The following is a 14,788-nucleotide window of genomic DNA, read 5'->3' on the forward strand; positions in this document are numbered from 1 at the left end:
GGATTTCGGGGTCCCTTCTAGTGCAATCCCGGAAGGGTTAATAATGCTTATATGATAGGCACAGAGGAGGAGGATGAGAGTATTCATCTGTTCACATGGTTCTGCAGGGGAGACCCCCATCATGGGGCAAGTTCTGATTATGGAGACAGTCAGCATGGGTCTTCTGTGTGGGGGTGCCGCTGAAACAGAGATCCCTGATGTGCAATGCATTATGGGGGTCCCTGCTGCAGCAGAGTTCTCTGACGTGCAATGCATTATGGTGGTCCCTGCTGCAGCAGAGATCCCTGATGTGCAATGCATTCTGGTGGTCCGTGCTGCAGCAGAGATCTCTGACATGCAATGCATTATGGTGGTCCCTGCTGCAGCAGAGTTCTCTGACGTGCAATGCATTATGGTGGTCCCTGCTGCAGCAGAGATCCCTGATGTGCAATGCATTCTGGTGGTCCGTGCTGCAGCAAAGATCTCTGACATGCAATGCATTATGGTGGTCCGTGCTGCAACAGAGATCCCTGATGTGCAATGCATTCTGGTGGTCCGTGCTGCAGCAGAGATCTCTGACATGCAATGCATTATGGTGGTCCGTGCTGCAACAGAGATCCCTGATGTGCAATGCATTATGGGGGTCCCTGCTGCAGCAGAGATCTCTGACATGCAATGCATTATGGTGGCCCGTGCTGCAGCAGTGATCCCTGATGTGCAATGCATTATGGGGGTCCCTGCTGCAGCAGTGATCCCTGATGTGCAATGCATTATGGGGGTCCCTGCTGCAGCAGTGATCCCTGATGTGCAATGCATTATGGGGGTCCCTGCTGCAGCAGAGATCCCTGATGTGCACATCAATGATCCCACCAATCATGGAGAACACATCAGCGCACTCGTTCTGTCTGCTAATCCTCTCCACCCACATCAAGCTTCCTCTGCGGCACGACCACTGGTCCCTGAGCGGCAGAATTCACAGGGGACGACGTCAGACCCCCGGGGGTCCGGAAGAAGGTGTCCTTTAGTGGTTGGGATCCTTTTGGTGTGAGGGGGATGCCGGGCTGCTGCAAGACAAAAAAAAACAGCAAATTCAATCCCGACGTGTTTCTCCTCTACAGACAAAACTCTTATAGCAGTCAGGAAGGTAGGGGGCGCCACCAGTCTATATACATACCTGCTGCAGAGCGTACAGCGTGAAGGGCTGCCCATGGTACGGAATAGGGGAGAGGTGGTTGAAGTTTAACAGTTTAGCTGCCTGCAGATCGTCCGCTTTCCCGTTTCTCGGGGATATGGTAACAGGTTGGGCGCTGCCACATGGGGGCGATATCAGGTCTTTGTTCTGCATGGTGAAGTTGAAGATTCCGGGACTGGGGCTGAGGGTAGGACCCGCCTGACTCACACACGGAGAAAACATGACTTTCAATGGAAAGACACCTATGGAAGACAAAGAGGAATGACTTAGAAGCTGTACAACTACAACTCCCAGCAAGCAACTCCCTGACTGAATGAATTAAAGAGGTTACCCAGAATTAGCAATACATAGCATGCATGGTGCATGGATCCGTGCTGTAATACTGCATGTCACCTGAGCACAGATGGGGGCGCTCTTTCTGGTATATATGTATATCCCCCTATAATGGACGTATTTCTCACCTGTCAGAGGAGATGTGAGGATTTTCGGGTCAGGGGTGGCAGCAGCTTGATCTTTCCCGGGTTCGTTGCTCATTGGCGCCAGCTGTACGGGGATGAGGTACCCAGAATGCAAAAACCTCTGCAGGAACAAGACAAAAGAGTGAGGACTAAGATCCTGATATCAGAACCAATCTGCAAGAAGCATGACGACCACCTTGGAAGGAGCAGCCATTCTGGACTTATTGATTTATATACATTTATGGATACAATTCTGTAAGTACACAGCAGACTATGGCTCTGTAGCACCTGCTGCATTTATTTCCTGTCTGCTCCTCTGCCTGTGGCATTGTTCAGCACAAGGCAGCATGCTGTAATCGCACCTTATAGATAGAACATAGAAGATACTCACCTCTGACATCTCATCCTGAGGAGAAGCTTTCAGCCTCTTGGAGGCGCCGCTCTCCTGTTCAGAGAATTTCCTGGCAGATTTGTCATGTGCAGAGTCATTCTCCGCAGGTCTCTCAGATGCGGACATCTTCCCGTCACCTGATACACCTTTCCTGTCTCCCTGCGGGGCTTCTGGCCGGGTATTGCTGGTGCACAGCACAGGGCGGGCCTGGAGGTTAGTGTGTGGAGGCTGCATGTAGATGGCGTACGGGGCGGGGGAATGCGGCTGGACCATGGGCAGAGCCTGCAGCAGGACCGGGCTGAACGGTGACGATTGCTGGCTCTGAGGCTTCACCACCACCTTGGCGTTCCCATTCAGGACTCCTCGGGGCACCTTGAGTTTCATCTTTTTTTGTTCCCTGTAATACATTATAGAGAACCATATGTTAACCCTTCCTACACCATACAGACCCATCACACATACACAATCTACAGACCCATCACACATACAATATACAGACCTATCAAACACAGACACTCCCATTCTCATATAACATTGCACCTACTTGGCCTGATCGAGCTGTTCTTTGCAGATGGCCGCCAGCTGAGCCATCTTACTGGGGACAGACATGGAGCCATCGCTGGAATCTCCTTCATATAGAAAAGAAGAAAGATGATAGATTATCACAGACTGTATGGATCAATAGATGGATGGATAGACCCATTGATCATTAGTAGGTAGAGATGATCGAACAACGGAAAATCTTAGGTTCTATAGAACTCGAAACTTGTCGAACCTTCCGCATTTGATTTCTGATGCCTTCCCGGTCCGTGGGGAAGGAGGAGACAGCCCGGGTACCGCCTGGAATTCCGGGATTCTATAGATTTTCCGCTGTTCGATCATCTCTACTCGTAGGTATACAGCTCATATGGGCTGCAAGCTGTACAAAGAGGACAGCGACTCTGCAGCTGTTGTACAACTACAACTCCCAGCATGCTTATGGTTCCCAGAGCCGAGGCAATCCTGATCCCTGAGCTCAGACACTCACCGCTCTTTACAGGACTGCTGGGCGCGGAGTTGATCTTCCTCCTGTCGTTCTCGATGCTCTTGGCCAGCTTGATAAGGGACTGGTGGCGGGTGAAGCTTTGCTTGCCGCGACCGGAGAACAGATTCTTGGCGCAATTCTCCTTGGGAGAACGAAGGTCCAGAGCGATGGAGGTGTGCAGCGAGGAGGTTGGTGTGGAGTCTGCAAAACAGAAGATACAAAGATCGGCAACGGCGCAGGCCAACGTGCGAGATCGGCAACGGCGCAGGCCAACGTGCGAGATCGGCAACGGCGCAGGCCAACGTGCGAGATCGGCAACGGCGCAGGCCAACGTGCGAGATCGGCAACGGCGCAGGCCAACGTGCGAGATCGGCAACGGCGCAGGCCAACGTGCGAGATCGGCAACGGCGCAGGCCAACGTGCGAGATCGGCAACGGCGCAGGCCAACGTGCGAGATCGGCAACGGCGCAGGCCAACGTGCGAGATCGGCAACGGCGCAGGCCAACGTGCGAGATCGGCAACGGCGCAGGCCAACGTGCGAGATCGGCAACGGCGCAGGCCAACGTGCGAGATCGGCAACGGCGCAGGCCAACGTGCGAGATCGGCAACGGCGCAGGCCAACGTGCGAGATCGGCAACGGCGCAGGCCAACGTGCGAGATCGGCAACGGCGCAGGCCAACGTGCGAGATCGGCAACGGCGCAGGCCAACGTGCGAGATCGGCAACGGCGCAGGCCAACGTGCGAGATCGGCAACGGCGCAGGCCAACGTGCGAGATCGGCAACGGCGCAGGCCAACGTGCGAGATCGGCAACGGCGCAGGCCAACGTGCGAGATCGGCAACGGCGCAGGCCAACGTGCGAGATCGGCAACGGCGCAGGCCAACGTGCGAGATCGGCAACGGCGCAGGCCAACGTGCGAGATCGGCAACGGCGCAGGCCAACGTGCGAGATCGGCAACGGCGCAGGCCAACGTGCGAGATCGGCAACGGCGCAGGCCAACGTGCGAGATCGGCAACGGCGCAGGCCAACGTGCGAGATCGGCAACGGCGCAGGCCAACGTGCGAGATCGGCAACGGCGCAGGCCAACGTGCGAGATCGGCAACGGCGCAGGCCAACGTGCGAGATCGGCAACGGCGCAGGCCAACGTGCGAGATCGGCAACGGCGCAGGCCAACGTGCGAGATCGGCAACGGCGCAGGCCAACGTGCGAGATCGGCAACGGCGCAGGCCAACGTGCGAGATCGGCAACGGCGCAGGCCAACGTGCGAGATCGGCAACGGCGCAGGCCAGAGTACAAGATCGGCAACGGCGCAGGCCAACGTACAAGATCGGCAACGGCGCAGGCCAACGTACAAGATCGGCAACGGTGCAGGCCAACGTACTAGATCGGCAATGGTGCAGGCCAACGTACTAGATCAGCAATGGTGCAGGCCAGAGTACAAGATCGGCAACCGCGCAGGGCAATGTACAAGATCGACAACCATTGTGAACCATTGCATTGTGAAACAGCTGAGGGTTTGTTACACTTTTATTAGGGCTGGGCGGTATACCATGAAAATACCGATACAGTCACTGGCGTCGGTTAACCGACCTCAACTTTGCCAGGACGGTATCTGCGGTATTTTCACTTTCATCTACCCGTCTGAGCCCTAAGCTGCACAGGTTGAAGGATGTATCGTGCGCTGTGTGTGCAGGGACGCACAGACAGCACATAACTGGCACTGTGTGTCAGAGCGCCCCGCATCACCCGCCCGGCACAGCAACAACAAAGCCACCACCCGCCCGTCCCCACGTGCCCCAACCCCCCGGCGTGTCAGAGCGCCCCGCATCGCCCGGCACAGCACAACTGAGCCGCCACCCGCCCGCCCCCGCGTCTCCCAACCTCTCGGCGTGTCAGAGCGCCCCGCGTCACCCGCCCGGCACGGCACACCACCCTTCTCGTCTCAGCCAGTTTCCGCGGCAAGCACATGCCTCTCAGCGGCCCGGCACAGCACAGTGGAGCCGCCACCTGCACGGCCTGTAAGAGCATCACGGCCAGTCTTCTATGTGCTGTCTGTGCGTCCCTGCACACACAACACACGAGACATCCTCCAACCTGTTCAGCAACACATGAGAAAAAGAGCAACGTTTCTGACCACAACCGTGGTCTTTTCTCAAGCCAAATAACATTTGGCTTAAGAAAAGACCACGATTGTGGTCAGAAACATCACTGTTTTCAACATAAATGTGAAAAGGTGGAGATTTATTCACAGTCCAACTGGAATGCTGCTACTATATGAATAGAGATAGAAGAGATAGATAGATAGATAGATAGATAGATAGATAGATAGATAGATAGATAGATAGATAGATCTTTCTATCTCCTATCTAGTATCTGTCTATCTATCCATCTATCTCCTTGATTGATAGATACAGATAGATAGATACAGATAGATAGATACAGATAGATAGATACAGATAGATAGATACAGATAGATAGATACAGATAGATAGATATAGATAGATAGATATAGATAGATAGGAGAGAGATAGATAGAGATAGGAGATAGATAGAGAGAGATAGATAGATAGGAGATAGATAGGAGATAGATAGATAGGAGATAGATAGATAGAGATAGGAGATAGATAGATAGAGATAGGAGATAGATAGAGAGAGATAGATAGATAGGAGATAGATAGGAGATAGATAGATAGGAGATAGATAGATAGATAGATAGGAGATAGATAGATAGGAGATAGATAGATAGGAGATAGATCTATCTATCTCCTATCTATCTGTATCTATCTCTATCTATCTCCTATCTATCTATCTATTGATCGATCAAGGAGATAGATGGATAGATAGATAGGAGATAGATAGGCAGAGGAAATAGATGATAGATAGATAGATGATAGATAAACCTGTATATACTACATACACATCATACTGTATACACTCTGAGTCCCTATAGTACATAGCTATATACCTGTATATACATGTCCTGTGGTGTGTCCATAGCTGTATGCTGTATATACACGACCTGTGGTGTGTACATAGTTTGGGTTGCTGCTCATTGAGTTACTGTACTTTTTTAAAAACATAATATTCCCAGTTTGGTATGGCCAAGTGGGTGTGGCTTGTAAAAGGGGGTGTTGCTTACAAAGGGGCGTGTCATAGTTATCGTCCATTTATCGTTACCGCAGCTACATATGCGATAAACCGCGATATTGATTTAGGCCAATATCGCCCAGCCCTAACTTGTATACAGTCAGATGGGGATTCCCCTTAGAGCCACCAGACTGTAGACTAGTAGAAGCAAAGATCCCGCGTATAACACCACATAACAGATGGCTCTGTAGTATTAGCGCAGTCATCGCACCTTGCTGATTGGATGAGGCTTCCCCTCCGGTCCACTGGAATGCTGGTTTGCGGCCCCTCTCCTCGGTCACGTGCACCTTCTTGATGAGGTTCAGGCTGCTCAGCACATTCGCTATATCGTATAAACGTCTTATTTTTGCTAAGAAGAAAGAGGTAGATTATAATTACTGGTTTCTACTTAAAATGTAATCATTATTTTATGTTACAGTGTATAGTTATTTGTTACAGTGTATCAGCGACAGCAGCAGTGCTACCTACTCCCCCTCCCCCTTTCTGGTACAGGATGTGCTGCTCATATACTCAGCTCACAGGATTGTCTGGACTGGCTATTGTTATAGTTAACACCAGACAGTTACAAATTGATTAAAGGGGTTATCTGGTTAGGTAAAATACGGACTGAATCATCCCCCTTCCTGAAGACTAACAATTCCTTCCATACTTGTTATTATCTATTCAGTCTCCTTCCCCCAGTTCTCAGCTGCTGCTTTCTGCTGCAGACATAAAAATCTGTGCTTGAGCCTCTCTTACTGTCTCCCCCTTCCTTTCTGAGACGGCTGATGTAAACAAGTCCTTGGCTGGCTGTATCTGCAACATTGTAGCTTCTTTGTAACGCTGGGAGGGTTGATCACAGTGAGGTCACCAGCAAATTGACCTCCCAGCATCACATAATACAAAGACAGACAGTCAGGGATGGTGTTTACATCAGCTGTCTCAGAAGGGAGGGGGGAGAAAGAGAGAAAAGCTCACACACAGATTTGTGTGTCTTCAGCAGAAAGCAGCAGCTGAGAACTGGGGGAAGAAGACTGAATAGATAATAACAAGTATGGAAGGAATGGTTAGTCTCCAGGAGGAGGAGGGGAGGGGGCGATTCAACATGTATTTTACCTGAGGGAAATACCCCTTTAATACAGAAAAACGGGCCTGAGATGGGGTCTGCTCCAGTAATGATGTATGTATACATGTGTATTTTTTTTATATACATACATGCTGCACACAATACTCACTTTTGAGCTTGCTTTTATCCAGGTCATCCAGCTGATCTTCCCCTATGAGGATTTTAGCAGCGATGTCCAGGCTGACGATCTGCGGCGTGGACACCAGGAAAAGCATCACGAACCTCTGGCTCATCACCCGCAGCGACTTCTCCTTCCTGCTGTTCACCGACGCTAAAAAACACAAGAATTGGGTTAAAATGCTGCAGGATTCCTTCAACCTACACAAGTTATGGAGTCACCGCCGCCGCCTGCCCAACATAACACCGTACCTACCATCCGGTCTGCCATGTAATATCTAGTCACTGCCCAAGTATTGCACCTTCAGGAGCCAAGGTGCAGTACCAGAAACGACCTATAGATTGGTGTGGCGCTGTTTCAGGCAGCCATGATTTGCTAATCCTATATAAACCCTTTAACTAGAAGAGCTTGATCCAACATTTTGGCTTGTGATGTCCCAGACTCCATGTTGTCACCACTTTCTTTATGGTTGGTTGATACACAAGGCGGCTCTGACCGATGCGGCACAGGGAGGATTTACCTGCTCTAAACTCCAGTCCAGGCAGCTCCACAAAGCTGATCTCCTGCTGCTTCACCAGCGACTTGGGGATCAACGAATCGTCCTGTAACTCCGCCTCCTCCTGCTCCCGCTTCTTCAGGTGATAGATCTGTTCCGCGTATTTGTTTTCCTCCCCGACTCGTCTCAACACATCGAAGGTCTGGCGGAGGTTTTTGCGTCCGTACCAGATGTACTTGTTCTTGGCCAGGCGGCTGACCATGTGTAGGCTCTCTAGGACGTTGACTATGTCGTAGATCCGTCTACGCTCCACGCCTGGGAAGAGAGAAGAGATCAGCGACTGACAATATTAACATGTCCATTTCTGGGCGCAAACATGGGACTGGGTTATACTGCTGCTCATTATTGTAAGTCTAGTGAAAAATAAGCTTGTGTTATTGCATAATGTGAATATTGCCAATTAGGAAATCGTATAGGACGGGTCTGTACAGATAGTTCAGGCTCCACAATGCCAGGATGAAGTGTGAATGCAATACATGCGCCACCTGCTGCCTCCTGTGGGTATGACATCCTGTCCATCACCAGACGTGTGGAATTCCTCACTCCCCAGGGGGATCGCTCAGCAAACACCCTGTCAGCACTTCCTTTATGCTCATTTCTCTACAGTTTATCTTCAATTAACAAGTCAAAAGAATACAATGGCCCAAACCCTCTAACCCATTATACATAACAAAATCCAACGAAAGACCCGCCTGTCTATGGGGTGATGTGCGCTACATCCAAATCCCTCCTCTGCATTGATGTTACATTTCCCCATTATAGTGCACCTAGTGTATCACTTGTCATTCCCATCCCATGCAGTGAGCTCCTATAGCTGAGGCCAAAGCCATATAAGTAACATTGTATTTGTTGCAGTGATTCTACACGGCATGCGGCGTATTCACTTTTGGCGCTCTGGTTTGGTGGTGGTAATCTACTTGCTGTGTCCCTGTTAGGCTAGGTTTAAACTGCGTTTTTGCAATCCGTTTTTTTTTCATCCATTTTTTTTTTTTGCAAAAAACTGATGCAAGTGAGTGCATTCGTTTTGATCCATTTCTCCTTTGAATTAAATTATAAAAAAAAGGATCCGTTTTTTTTTTTTTTTTTTTTAAATAATGGAATTCAATGGAAAAACGGATGCACACACGCATACGTTTTTTGCAAAAAATGGATGAAAAAATTGGATTGCAAAAACGTAGTGTGAACCCAGACTTAGGGCTCGTTCACACAGAGCAAAAGGAGCGGATTACGCAAGGAAATATTTCCGCCTGAAATCAACTGACGGTGAATTCCGAGCAGAATATAAGCAGAATGTAAGCAGAATCCCTGCGTATTCTGCTAGGAAAGTGTTCAGCTCGTAATCAGCTCTTGACAAATTCAGCGCGGAATACTCGAGGAATCCGCGCTGAATCCGCATGCATTCAGCGCTGAAATTCAGCGAGTATTTGGTGAGTAAACTAGACTATACCAGAACATATACTAGAATTCTCTCCCCCCCCCCCCCCCTTTTCCCCATTTCCGCGCTGATTCAGCGAGTAATTTCCGCTTGTATTCCGCGCTGAAACAGAAAATCAGAGCCCCATTGATTTGTATAGGCTTCCGCTAGCGGAAGAATGAACATGTTCATTCTTCTGGCGGAAAGCGTATTAGTTCAGTGCGGAAATTCCACTGTGTGAACTGCAGAGCAGAATTTCCATTCAAAACAATGGAAATTAGCTCTGCACCTATTTTAACGGCTGAAATTTCAGCGCTGATTCAGCGCAGAAATTCAGCTGCTTTTGCTCAGTGGGAACGTAGCCTTACTGGGGAAAGTAATATATACACTGGGGATCGGCTGAAACTGGTAATAATACTAAACACTAAATCTTATTTACAAACAAATAGAAAGTATAAGTAACAATAATAAAATAATAATAATAATATAATAAAATAATAATAATAACATGGAAGGCTTCCTCACTTAGTTCTCCGGCGACCTCATCCAGGCAGATACTGTTGTTCATAGCCGGGTCGGGGTAATCGGGATACCTCTTTAGAAACTTATGACACAACAAGCCCAGACTCTTCTCTTTGCGGCTCGGCATGGTCTTCTCCAGCTCGTCCCCTGAATATTGTTCCTGTCACAGATCCATTAATTTATTCATTAATTAATTTTTATCACTCCCCCCCCCCCCCCCCCCCCCATACTGATCTCCATGCATCTATTGAGAAGGATCCCGGAAATGAGGTGCGAGGATGGGGGGGGGGATCTACCAGCGTCTCACTTAGCGAGGATGTGATTGATGTCACACGTCCTGCAACAAGTGGTGGACGGGCACAGGTGGGCTCAGCAGGGGTCAAAGGTCACTGATTAGCTCCTGCAGCTGCACAAACCTGCACAGTGGTGATACATGGGGAGGGAGGAGAACTAACAATGGCCCCTGCTATCTGCTGATTATAGGGATGGGGAACCTGCCGCCCTCCAACTCTGCTCTCCAGGCATCATGGAAATTGTAGTTCTGCAACAACCACAGCTTCCCCATCCCCGATCTATACTATGCGTGCACAACCTGTGGCCCTTTAGCTGTTTGCAAAACTACAACTCCCATCATACCTTGCACCCTTTGGCTGTCCAGGCATGATAAGAATTGTAGTTTTGCAACAGCCACAGGTTCCCCAACCCTGATGTATCCCATATGTGCACAAACTGCAGCTGTTGCAAAACTACAACTCCCATCATGCCTTGCAGCCTTTGCCTGTCCAAGCATGATAGGGACTGTAGTTTTGCAACAGCGGCAGGTTGTGCACCCCTGATCTTAACAGTAAAGAACCCTTAGGGCAGAGGTCTTTAACCTGTGACTCTCCACCAGTTACAAAACTACAACTCTCAGCATGCCCTGACAGCAGTATATTCCAGTATATGTGCAGTGTAAAGCATGGAGGACGCAGGACATGGCGCTGCGCTCACCTCTAGGATCTCACGCTCCCGGTTTCGGATCTCCGGACTGGCGGCGCTGATCAGCATCTTTAGGTTTGCGGTCGGCGTCCAGGGGTCGCTGTTATTATCACACGGTTTAGTGGGGGTCTTCAGGTTAGCGGCTGGACATTGCAGCTCCGTCAGCACCATAGACGATGAATGCTTGGACGGAGATCGGGGGAGCCGTAAACTTATCGGACAGACGTTCTCCTGAAATCATCATCAGTCACCAGGCGGATATACAGTACACACTATATACACTACGCACACACACACTATACACACTATATATACACTACGCACACACACTATATATACACTACGCACACACACTATATATACACTACGCACACACACTATATATACACTACGCACACACACTATATATACACTACGCACACACACTATATATACACACTACGCACACACACTATATATACACACTACGCACACACACTATATATACACACTACGCACACACACTATATATACTACGCACACACACTATATACACTACGCACACACACTATATACACTACGCACACACACTATATATACTACGCACACACACTATATATACACTACGCACACACACTATATATACACTACGCACACACACTATATACACTACGCACACACACTATATACACTACGCACACACACTATATACACTACGCACACACACTATATACACTACGCACACACATATATATACACTACGCACACACACTATATACACTACGCACACACACTATATATACACTACGCACACACACTATATATACACTACGCACACACACTATATACACTACGCACACACACTATATACACTACGCACACACACTATATACACTACGCACACACACTACACACACACACTATATACACTACGCACACACACTATATACACTACGCACACACACTATATACAGTACGCACTACATACTATGCACACACTATATACAAACCTTCTGGTCGCCCTCCATATCCATAACGATTCCTCTACACCAGGTGAATAGTCCCAGCAGTCCTGTAATACAGAAACAGGGGGAAACAGCGGCTTAGAGGGGGTTTCCTACTATACAATGATTATTATATATAGAAGGAAAATAAATGTCATAGAATTGGTCTGTGAATGTTTCAGCACCTCTGCTTGCTGCCAGTGACTAGGGGCATGTTGAATGCTGCAAGACTACAACTCCCATCATGCATTTACCCTCATAGCCTGAACAGCTGTTGCAGGACTACAACTCCTAGCATGCCCTGCCGGCCTCTGGCTAGGACTCGTAGTGTTGCCGCAGGTAGAGGATCGCTGTGCACTCGCTCCGTTTAGTCCGCGTTCACACCCGCCGCTTCTCAGCGCCCACCGAGACACGAAGCGACTTCTACAACTTTCAAACCTTGGCGCCTCAAAGCCCCGCCCACTGCCAGTCTAGAGCGATCGATGATTGGTGTAAGCGCTGGAGGGGCGTGGCCGCAGACCGGAAGGACGTTGAAACTTCTCATGATTTCACAACATAAAAAAAGGTTGGCGCCGGAAATAGCGCGGGAACCGGAGCACCGGGGATAGGGGAGCACCGGGGATAGGGGAGCACCGGGGATAGGGGAGCCCTGTATACTGTGCTGCACCGGGGATAGGGGAGCACCGGGGATAGGGGAGCGCTATATACTGTGCTGCACCGGGGATAGGGGAGCGCTATATACTGTGCTGCACCGGGGATAGGGGAGCACCGGGGATAGGGGAGCCCTGTATACTGTGCTGCACCGGGGATAGGGGAGCGCTATATACTGTGCTGCACCGGGGATAGGGGAGCGCTATATACTGTGCTGCACCGGGGATAGGGGAGCACCGGGGATAGGGGAGCACCGGGGATAGGGGAGCCCTGTATACTGTGCTGCACCGGGGATAGGGGAGCGCTATATACTGTGCTGCACCGGGGATAGGGGAGCCCTGTATACTGTGCTGCAGCGGGGATAGGGGAGCCCTGTATACTGTGCTGCACCGGGGATAGGGGAGCCCTGTATACTGTGCTGCACCGGGGATAGGGGAGCCCTGTATACTGTGCTGCACCGGGGATAAAGGAGCCCTGTATACTGTGCTGCACCGGGGATAAAGGAGCCCTGTATACTGTGCTGCACCGGGGATAGGGGAGCCCTGTATACTGTGCTGCACCGGGGATAGGGGAGCCCTGTATACTGTGCTGCACCGGGGATAAAGGAGCCCTGTATACTGTGCTGCACCGGGGATAAAGGAGCCCTGTATACTGTGCTGCACCGGGGATAGGGGAGCCCTGTATACTGTGCTGCACCGGGGATAGGGGAGCACCGGGGATAGGGGAGCCCTATATACTGTGCTGCACTGGGGATAGGGGAGCCCTGTATACTGTGCTGCAGCGGGGATAGAGGAGCCCTGTATACTGTGCTGCACCGGGGATAGGGGAGCACCGGGGATAGGGGAGCCCTGTATACTGTGCTGCACCGGGGATAGGGGAGCCCTGTATACTGTGCTGCACCGGGGATAGGGGAGCCCTGTATACTGTGCTGCACCGGGGATAGGGGAGCCCTGTATACTGTGCTGCACCGGGGATAGGGGAGCGCTATATACTGTGCTGCACCAGGGATAGGGGAGCGCTATATACTGTGCTGCACCGGGGATAGGGGAGCGCTATATACTGTGCTGCACCGGGGATAGGGGAGCGCTATATACTGTGCTGCACCGGGGATAGGGGAGCCCTGTATACTGTGCTGCACCGGGGATAAAGGAGCCCTGTATACTGTGCTGCACCGGGGATAGGGGAGCCCTGTATACTGTGCTGCACCGGGGATAGGGGAGCCCTGTATACTGTGCTGCACCGGGGATAGGGGAGCCCTGTATACTGTGCTGCACCGGGGATAGGGGAGCGCTATATACTGTGCTGCACCGGGGATAGGGGAGCGCTATATACTGTGCTGCACCGGGGATAGGGGAGCGCTATATACTGTGCTGCACCGGGGATAGGGGAGCGCTATATACTGTGCTGCACCGGGGATAGGGGAGCCCTGTATACTGTGCTGCACCGGGGATAAAGGAGCCCTGTATACTGTGCTGCACCGGGGATAAAGGAGCCCTGTATACTGTGCTGCACCGGGGATAGGGGAGCCCTGTATACTGTGCTGCACCGGGGATAGGGGAGCCCTGTATTCTGTGCTGCACCGGGGATAGGGGAGCGCTATATACTGTGCTGCACCGGGGATAGGGGAGCGCTGTATACTGTGCTGCACCGGGGATAGGGGAGCTCTGTATACTGTGCTGCATCGGGGATAGGGGAGCGCTATATACTGTGCTGCACCGGGGATAGGGGAGCGCTATATACTGTGCTGCACCGGGGATAGGGGAGCGCTATATACTGTGCTGCACCGGGGATAGGGGAGCGCTATATACTGTGCTGCACCGGGGATAGGGGAGCTCTGTATACTGTGCTGCACCGGGGATAGGGGAGCGCTATATACTGTGCTGCACCGGGGATAGGGGAGCGCTATATACTGTGCTGCACCGGGGATAGGGGAGCGCTATATACTGTGCTGCACCGGGGATAGGGGAGCGCTATATACTGTGCTGCACCGGGGATAGGGGAGCGCTATATACTGTGCTGCACCGGGGATAGGGGAGCGCTATATACTGTGCTGCACCGGGGATAGGGGAGCGCTATATACTGTGCTGCACCGGGGATAGGGGAGCGCTATATACTGTGCTGCATCGGGGATAGGGGAGCGCTATATACTGTGCTGCACCGGGGATAGGGGAGCACTATATACTGTGCTGCACCGGGGATAGGGGAGCCCTATATACTGTGCTGTATATGGCGGGGGTGCACCGGGGATAGAGGAGGCCTGTATACTGTGCT

At 51.0% G+C, this 14,788-nt stretch overlaps 1 protein-coding gene across 3 annotated transcripts in view; it reads right to left on the minus strand.

Moving 5' to 3' along the window:
• Positions 1-762: 762 nt before the first annotated feature.
• Positions 763-14,788, minus strand: part of E2F8 (E2F transcription factor 8) — a 45,511-nt gene continuing 31,485 nt past the window's right edge. For 2 of the 3 annotated variants that reach the window (XM_069968043.1, XM_069968044.1), the window contains 12 exons: positions 11,873-11,934; positions 10,896-11,114; positions 9,909-10,065; positions 7,934-8,224; positions 7,405-7,566; positions 6,402-6,539; positions 3,048-3,245; positions 2,565-2,649; positions 2,021-2,417; positions 1,633-1,750; positions 1,154-1,413; positions 763-1,043 (listed from right to left, as the gene is read on the minus strand). In XM_069968043.1, coding sequence (XP_069824144.1) covers positions 888-1,043; positions 1,154-1,413; positions 1,633-1,750; positions 2,021-2,417; positions 2,565-2,649; positions 3,048-3,245; positions 6,402-6,539; positions 7,405-7,566; positions 7,934-8,224; positions 9,909-10,065; positions 10,896-11,114; positions 11,873-11,934 — 2,243 coding nt within the window. In that variant the 3' untranslated portion in view covers positions 763-887. Of the gene's footprint in view, positions 1,044-1,153; positions 1,414-1,632; positions 1,751-2,020; positions 2,418-2,564; positions 2,650-3,047; positions 3,246-6,401; positions 6,540-7,404; positions 7,567-7,933; positions 8,225-9,908; positions 10,066-10,895; positions 11,115-11,872; positions 11,935-12,120; positions 12,287-14,788 lie in introns of those variants that run through there. The other variant, XM_069968045.1, reaches the window with a different exon arrangement.

Source organism: Dendropsophus ebraccatus, chromosome 4, assembly GCF_027789765.1.
Source record: "Dendropsophus ebraccatus isolate aDenEbr1 chromosome 4, aDenEbr1.pat, whole genome shotgun sequence".
Classification (NCBI taxonomy): domain Eukaryota; kingdom Metazoa; phylum Chordata; class Amphibia; order Anura; family Hylidae; genus Dendropsophus; species Dendropsophus ebraccatus.